This window comes from Danio rerio, chromosome 13, assembly GCF_049306965.1.
Source record: "Danio rerio strain Tuebingen ecotype United States chromosome 13, GRCz12tu, whole genome shotgun sequence".
Classification (NCBI taxonomy): Eukaryota; Metazoa; Chordata; class Actinopteri; order Cypriniformes; family Danionidae; genus Danio; species Danio rerio.
In genome coordinates this window covers 14325174-14333724 of record NC_133188.1, presented here as the reverse complement: position 1 = coordinate 14333724, position 8551 = coordinate 14325174, and the positions used below count along the sequence as shown (strand labels likewise).

Genomic DNA, 8551 nt, shown 5'->3' with positions numbered 1-8551 from the left:
GTTCAATCAGTTGACTCAGTGGCAAGCGGTTTCAACATTTAAGGTACCATTTTCATGCTACTAAAATTCTACTTGTGTTGGCCACTGGTTCTATATTATTCTTAAGGAACTACTCTGTGCATTTAAGAAATGCAGTACGTATTCATCACTAGCTGTTAGTTGTTTGTTGTAGATAGATAAGCTACTGATAACTTTATCAATAGAAACTGATATAAGCTACTAAATCAATAGATAGGCTACATATTCATGATGCAGCACTTACTGATTATTACTATTCAGTGTAAGAATTTGTGTTTTACTTGTAAGATTTTTAATCTAGTCATAATCAATAAATTTTGCATAATTACTAATGACAATCACGTGATTCTGGTGGCCTGCAAAATTCTGATGGAGGGCAGGAAGTAAAAAACCTGAATAGGAAACATAGAGGAAAGTCTGCATTTTAGTAAATTCTACCATATTTTAAAGGAGATTTATAAGGAGAAAATAGCCACATGTGGAGGGCACGATCATGAAGAGGGCCGCGTTTTTAACTAAACTAAAATAAATTTCCTGGTCAGAGGCAATGGATACTGTATAAGCTTTTACGCTACATGAAAAAATACTATACTAAAGACTATAGTATAGTGTTTGGAAGCATGCTAAAGATACTTGAATTAAATTGTCATAGTAAATATATAGTTGCTGTGGTACGACACAACTGCAGTAATTAACAAATTATTCAATAGGCTTACAAACAGTTTTCTATGCTACAATTATACACCATCACAATGATCCACAGTTTACACTAAAGTTACAGTATTAATTACAGTTTATCAGGTCACTATACAGTATTCTGTAGCATTCAAAAACAAAGAGTTGTACACATTATAAATTACTATAGCTTTTTTCCCCTATATAAGCAGACAGATATGCAATTTAAACAATTATAAACAACATAAAACAGAAAAAAATTTATGTTCTGTTTTGAAGTTCTGATGTTCCTATATAGAAGAATCACTTCCTGCCCTCTATCTGAGTCTTGCGTGTTATCAGTGACGTCATGAAAACAACCAATAGTAAGTTTATTAAACAAGAACCAGTACCCAAAAAATAACTACTAAAATTATTAGTAGTATCTATTAAAATGAAGCCTTCATTTGCAAAAACAGGTAACCACCCTTTTTAGAAACTTTCAGAAATTGAGTTGTTTGTCTGTCATTTTTAGAAATTATGTTGTTTTGCAATTGTAGGCCCACTCTTCAATGCACAACATAAACATATCTGAAAATCACTAAGAACAGAATCATCTGTTTTTGCAAATAAACTCATAATATATGTTAGAATCTAACAAAATGTAGCCTGTTATTTGAGTAGGCTACTAGGACTTAATTTATCTGTCAATCATTTGATGTTAATATATTACAAACAAGCCAGTAATTTTTGTGCTAGTACCAATTCAGGCAGTAGTACGTTTACTAGTAGCCTACTTATTCAAAATGGACACTTGTACACTTTTTGAATTGAACTCAGCTGTAGACATTCCAAATAAATGATAGTATAAGGCCTTTAAAGAAGCTGGTGAATGTTAAGATATAAAGTAATAATATAGTTACAGTATAGTAATAATTACTAATCGCTAAATATTTTCTAGTAATAACTGCTTATATATGTAATTAGTTTTGTTGACCTTATCCTGCACTGCAGAGGTGTGCTCATTTTTGTTTTAGAACTTCATCCAGTCTTTAACATCTTTAATACACTCAGTTAGCTTAGACAGTTCATAGATTTAGTTGCTTATGGAAGAAATAACTAGGAATAATAGGAATAAAGAAACTACTTGCTCTACAAACAAGTGTGCTCATGACTATATAAAAAATAAAATAATATAGTAGGAAAATGCCAGTTTGTAACATTAAGCAGCATAACAAGCAGATTATAATGTCTAAAAGTCAATGGAGATAAATCAGGATTTCTGCAGGTTTCATCAAGTCAAATTTAATACTTTTAAGACCATTAAGAATGAAATTTTAGACTTATAGAAGGGTAAAGACTAAGAATTTTTTTCCTAATGAACCGGTATTGTTGGTCATTGGATGGATGTCGGCCCGACAGAGTATATCTTCACTTGGGCAAAGCAAAATGAAGACATGTTTAAAACGATTTAGAACCTACAACACAATATTTCAGTGAATTTAAGACTTTTTAAGGCCTAAAAATTCATTTTTAAGGACTTTTTAAGACCCAGCATACACCCTTTAAATGAGACTGGAAGTCAAACCAAAAGATTCCGGCTGTGCCTGCTTGTACGTGAAGAATAAGGTCAATAGATTAAATGTTAAAATGGCTTGCCATATAGATTAATCTGTTTCTGACCTTTCTTTGCTTTGTTTTGCTTTGTTTTGTTTTTGTTTTGTTTTTATCTGCATTCGAAGTGAATCAATTTAACTAATCAAATAGGGTGAAAAAGTAGGTTACTGTATACTAAAAAGCTAATTGTGGAAGACAATTTGCTCAAGCTGCAAAATGAGGAAGAAATGTGATTTGTTATGGGAATGTTGTTAGTGCCAGATGGGTAGGTCTGAGTTTTTCATATACTTATAATCTACTGCATTTTTCTGATCGACTGGGCCACAGCCATGAGAACGATAAAACTAACCAATGAAAGGCAGTTCTGTTGATTAAAAAAAGTCTGTAAGAGAGAATGGCCAGACTGGGTTAATTAGCAACAGTAACTCACATAACCACTCCTTACAACAAAAGTTTGCAAAAAAACAAAACAAAACTGGACAATCAAATGTCATAATATGGTTGCCTGGTCTGATGCATCTTGATTCCTCCTAAAACATTTGTTTGATAGGATCATGATTTGGTGTAAACTACAATAAATCATAGATCCACACTGTCTATCAACAATTCAGGTTATTTTCTCACCTGTATTAATTCTGACCATGTCCATCCTTTTATAACAACAGAACTTGAATCAATGGAGCACCTTTGGGATGTGCTGGAATAGATTTGCATCATGGATGTGCAGCCGACAAATCTGCACCAACTGTCTGATACCTTCACCTTGAGGCCAAATTCAAAAGGAATGTTTCCAGCACCTTGTTGAATCTACTGTAAGTCATGACGACTTTTGGCAGTTCCAAAGGCAAAGTGGGATTGGTGTGTACTACTGTTATTCACTATACTAAACCTGACCAATAGAGGGCAGCTAATGCCTTTAATACAAAAAAGAAGTAGAGGTAATTGTAAAAAGTGCCAGGCAAATCCAGAACTCAACTGTAGCCAACATACATGCAAAACAGAGGAGAGCTGAAACAGATGGGTATCAATATATCTCTTTATTTGGCAATCAGCTTGAAATGATCTAGATTTCAGTGTATAGCATACCCCTATTAAACCCACACAATCCTTTCGATAAACATGTCTCTTATTTACCTTAGTTTTTACATATTGCAGTTTACAAATTTAGCTTATCTGTTTGACAAAATCAATTCGACAATGGATCTTTTTTTATGTGCTATATAAAAATCTACACATTATACATTCATGATTAGAAAATAAAAAATCCAAAACAATATTTAAACAGCACAGAACAGAACTCGTCAACATGTCCCACCCAGGTGTGAGCGATCACAAATTAAAGTTGAATACTTCAATATTACAGTAAATACTGAGAAATGTCCAATGACAAACAGGATTACTGGAGGGAGGTTGTTTTTACACCAGAGGTCTGGACTCAAGGAGAATAACCATGATAACGTTACAGGGAAGATAGAGAGAGAAACGGGAATGCTGATTACGTTCTGCCAGATCTTCTTCAATAGTACATCTAATCTTTCTTTCGAGGCTTAAAGCTCTTCATGACAAAAATCAGCCTATGGTCTGGCTCTCGGCTTTCTCTAATCTCATATTGCCTTTCGTTAAGTGCACAGGTGCTCACTTTTGTTTGCCCCCAGTTTCTTTCTTTTTTTGTGCGTCATCTATTTCACTCTCTTTGGGAATGTAACGTGGTGCGATGGGTCAAAATCATTAACCGCATCATCTGATTTCTTGACATCTCTGAGAGGGTTTTTTCCAGAAAGATTACAAAGAGTTATAAATGACAATGGTCCAATCCCAAATGGCACCCAAAATTCTTGCAGTCTACCTCTAAATCCACACATTCTTGCCGTAATGCAGCTTTGACCATCGAGTTAAAGTCTGCTGCAGACCTCAACTCAGTGTGCATTTAAGGGAGCATAACAGCCTCTTGTGAGCACCCCCCTAAAAGACAAAACGCAGTCTTGCTGACTTGACTTCCTTGTACACGCTGGCCCTTAATGCTTCCAGTCTTTCTCTGAGCTCACAGTATCATGCCATGATTGAGTTTTAAGTATGCTTGGAGCTCACCTTAGAAGTAGTGGGCTTAGAAGAAGTGCACATCAAGGGTACATGGCTTCTGCACACGCACCCATCCGAAATCTAGTCCACTCTTTTGTGAATTTATGCCAGTTGAGTAGAAGTCTGCTTACTGCGGCACATAGTGGCCACAAAAGGTGTTGTTTACTAGTGCCCTTCTGAAAGCTAAAATGGTGAATTGGACACCCGATGGTCTTGTGGACCTAACTGACAAGTGTACATGGGGGCTACAATAAGTCTGTAATAGCAGAAGTGCACAAGAGACTCAATCTCAAATGGCACCCTAAGCCCTTGCCATCTTCCTCTGAGTCCAGATTTTTGTGATGTGATGTCACTTTAATGGTTGAATGGAGATCTGCTGCAAAGCTCGCCTAAAGGCCCTGATATACTTCAAACAAAGTTCTTTTACACTCTTCATTTGAAAGAAGTAGTTTGAAAAGGCTGAATGATGATATACTGCTTTCAAACATTCAAACACGAGGTGGGGTTGAAAAAAATCTGTCAATCTTGCAAGTGTGTGCCCCCTAAACATAACAATGATGGTGGCTGTGAGCGAAGAACAGTTTCATTAACATCTGGCAGTAGCGCTGATCTATTTAATGGCACAAAATAGAACAAGTAATGTAGAAACTAAAAGAATTATGATGAATTATTCAGAAAATGCAGCATTTTCATACTTTAGAATGTGCATTGGTGGTTTTGACGACCTCCTGAAAAGTGTATCGCCATAAGAGAACATACAGTACAAAAAACCACAGGATGGTCTTGACACTCTTAGTACTACAGTAGGTTGTCAAAGATGGAGTTCTAGAACACATCCACCAATTGTGTGATCAAGATTGTGTTTAAAATTGTCATTTCAGATCGTTCATTGATTTCGTTAAAGTATATTAGGGAATTAACCCTGGCACTAGCTCAAAAAAACATTGTAGGTGCATAGAAGGCACACACATTTCTGAAAGATTAAAGGTGAATGGGACACCATACAGTCTTGTGGACTTAACAGACATGCACACACAGAATCCATAGGTCTGCACAATTGTAACAATCCTAAAAGGCACCCTAAAATAGGGTTAGGCAACTTTGGTCCAGGCCTACTATCCTGAAGAGTTTAGCACCAACCCTAATCAAACACTCCTACCTTTGGCTTTCTGGTGATCTTGAAAACAACGAATAGCTTCTTTGTGTTGGTTTGATTAGGGCAAGAGCTAAACTCTGCAAGGCAATGGCCCTCTATGACCAAAGTTCTCCATTACTGCCCTAAGCCCTTCTAGTCCTCATCTACGTCCAAACTTTTATGCTGTGATCCCCCTGACTTTTGAAGAGAAATCTGCATGGGGCTCAGCAAAAATCGAGGGCATATAATGGCTGCAAAGAAAGACTGCAAAGATTTCTGAAATCTAAAATGACACATGGTCTTGTGGACTAAACAGACAAGTGCAGAGTCCACACTTCTGTGTTGTAATGCCAATGACTGCTAGGAAAATATATGTCCAGAGCTCACCTCAGAGTGCATCAAGGGTGCATAGTGGACCATTTGTGAGCACTCTTCCAAAATCTAAAATAAAGAATGGGACACCCTACACTCTCAGAAATAAAGGTACAGGAGCTGTCACTGGGGTGGTACATTTTCAAAAGGTATTTGAACTTGAAGGGTACATGTTAGTACCTTAAAAGTATATATTAGTACCTACAAATTTTAAGAGGAACACTTTTGTACTTTTTAGGCACTAATATGTACCCTTGAGGTATTAATATGGACCTTTTAAGAACAAATTTGTACCTTTTGAAAAGGTACCACCCCAGTGACAGCTTGCGTACCCTTATTTCTGAGAGTGTACGGTCTTGTGGATTTGACAGACAGCTGTACACAGCAGCCTTTTTAAGTCTGCAAACCTAACAGTGTAGATGGATGCCCAAAACCAAATAGTACCATAGTCTCTCGCGGTTTTCCACACTTTTGTGGCACTTTGACGGAAGCTAACAAAACACACATTAAAAAGTCTCATAGACTTAACAGCTTTGACTTACAACAGCTTTTGTAAGACTGCAAGAGTGCCATTTGGGATTTGACCCATACAGTAGGATATACCTTCATTTGACCATTATTACTAGTTTTTTTAATAATAACACAACAAATTACATATTAGGAATACAAATTAAAAGTTTCAATGTCTTATAAAAGGCATGCCTTCTCTGTTTTAAATATATATAGTGAAATGGAGAAACATGATTGTGTGCGTTTAAGTGCCTTTTATATTGGGCATTGTTTATAATCATGCCTCAAAGTGTGTATGTGTGTATGTTTATGCGTGTGTGTGACTGGGGAAGGTACACAGTTGTGGTGTCTTGTGATGTGCAAAGCTTAAATGTCAGAGTCCACCATTCAGCAGTGAGTAAGGTCCACAGAAATGCTGCTTGTTTTTCTCCTTTTCCCTGAATCCCCAGCGCTTAGGATACATTCTCAACACATCAGTGGGTATCCAAACTAGAAGTCTATTACCTCGAAAGGAAACTCTCTTTAGAAAACTCTAAAATATTGATAGCCTCTAATAATCCGCTGTATTGCTATGAGACACAGTTTCCTAATAAGGTGAGTGTATTCTTTTGGTCCATGCTCACTTTATTATTACTCGTTTGCACTGATATGTACCAAAATGCGCTGGAAAATTTGCGAACGATAGCTTTTTTTATAGATATATATATGTGAGGTTGTGCACTGGGAGCAAATCAATGTTCAGCAGTAAGAGGTATTGCTACAGAGTCAGTTCAGTCTGTTGTTCAAAAACCAGCTTTTGTGTGTTTGGTGTCGAGAACACTATGGAGTAAACAACACTTGCGTAATTTAGTCATGGCACAATATGTGTGATGGTTTCCTGCGTGTCGTAAATCAAGTGTCTGATCTGCATTGTGATGCATGGATACATCAGAATAGACTAGAGAGAAGGGGGGTGGGCTTTGGTGTATTATTCAGATCATGAGAGAAGCAGTGACTGACCAAGGTCAATAGTCAAACAGTCAGACAGCGGTCTGTCGTTCTACTCTGTTTGGAACAGGCATCTCGTCCTCCCCCTCTCCCATTCTGTCCTCAGATATCCTTCTTTTCTAATCTCTCTTTCTTTCTTTCTCTCTCTCTCTCTCTCTCTTACTAGTTCAGTGCTTCACCAGAATGCCTGCTGTTAAACATTAGAATCAGTTTGTTTTCCTCCCAGAGTTTTGCATTTTAAAAATACAATTCCCAGAGTCCTTTGCTCAGAGGCTCAGTGTACATGTGTTTACATGCGCTGTGCATCCATAATGTCCAGGTACTTAGCCTCAATGATCCTGGGCAGTAGACAGTTCCTGAGAGAAAGTGAAAGTATGTTAATATCAAAGGGCTATTTAAAAAAAAAAGTTTAATTTTATTCATATTTGAAATATTTTTATATGCCAGTGTGGTATAGCATGAAAAAAAATTCTTTAAAATATGACATAAATTTAAATGATTATGAGACTAATTATTTTGGGTTTTCAAATGAGAATTTTTTTTGTATTATTGAAAAACATTTTTTTTTATTAACTTCTAGTACTTGTGTTACTCTAGTTACTTCTTAGCATTGATATATACAGTTGAAGTTAAAATGATTTGCCCCTCTTTGACTTTTTTTTCTTTTTAAAATATTTCTTCAATTATGTGTACCAGGGCAAGGAAATCTTTACAGTATGACTGATAATATTTTCTTCTTCTGGAGAAAGTCTTATTTGTTTTATTTCGGCTGGAATAAAAGCAGGACAAAATTATTAGCCCCTTTAAGCAAATTTTTTTTTTTTCCGATAGTCTACAGAACAAACCATCGTTATACAATAACTTGCCTAATTACCCTAACCTGCCTAGTTAACGTAGTTAAGCCTTTAAAAGGCACTTTAAGCTGTATAGAGTGTCTTGAAGAATATCTAGTCAAATATTATTGACTGTCATCATGGCAAAGATAATAAATCAGTTATTAGAAATGAGTTATTAAAACTATTATGTTTAGAAATGGGTTGAAAAAAATCTTCTCTCAGTTAAACAGAAATTGGGGAAAAAATAAACAGGTGGGCTGATAATTCAGGGGGGCTAATAATTCTGACCTCAACTGTATGTACTGTCTGGTCCTCAAATCTGATATTGTCGGATACTGTGATA

The 8551-nt window shown here is 36.1% G+C and overlaps 1 protein-coding gene across 20 annotated transcripts in view; it reads right to left on the bottom strand.

Moving 5' to 3' along the window:
- Nucleotides 1–3307: 3307 nt before the first annotated feature.
- The window catches only part of slc4a11 (solute carrier family 4 member 11), a 176500-nt gene continuing 171256 nt past the window's right edge, over nucleotides 3308–8551 (bottom strand). For 19 of the 20 annotated variants that reach the window (XM_073919600.1, XM_073919605.1, XM_068212856.1 and 16 more), the window contains one exon: nucleotides 3308–7728. In XM_073919600.1, the coding sequence (XP_073775701.1) occupies nucleotides 7662–7728 (67 nt within the window). In that variant the 3' untranslated portion in view covers nucleotides 3308–7661. The remainder of the gene's footprint in view (nucleotides 7729–8551) is intronic. The other variant, NM_001159828.1, reaches the window with a different exon arrangement.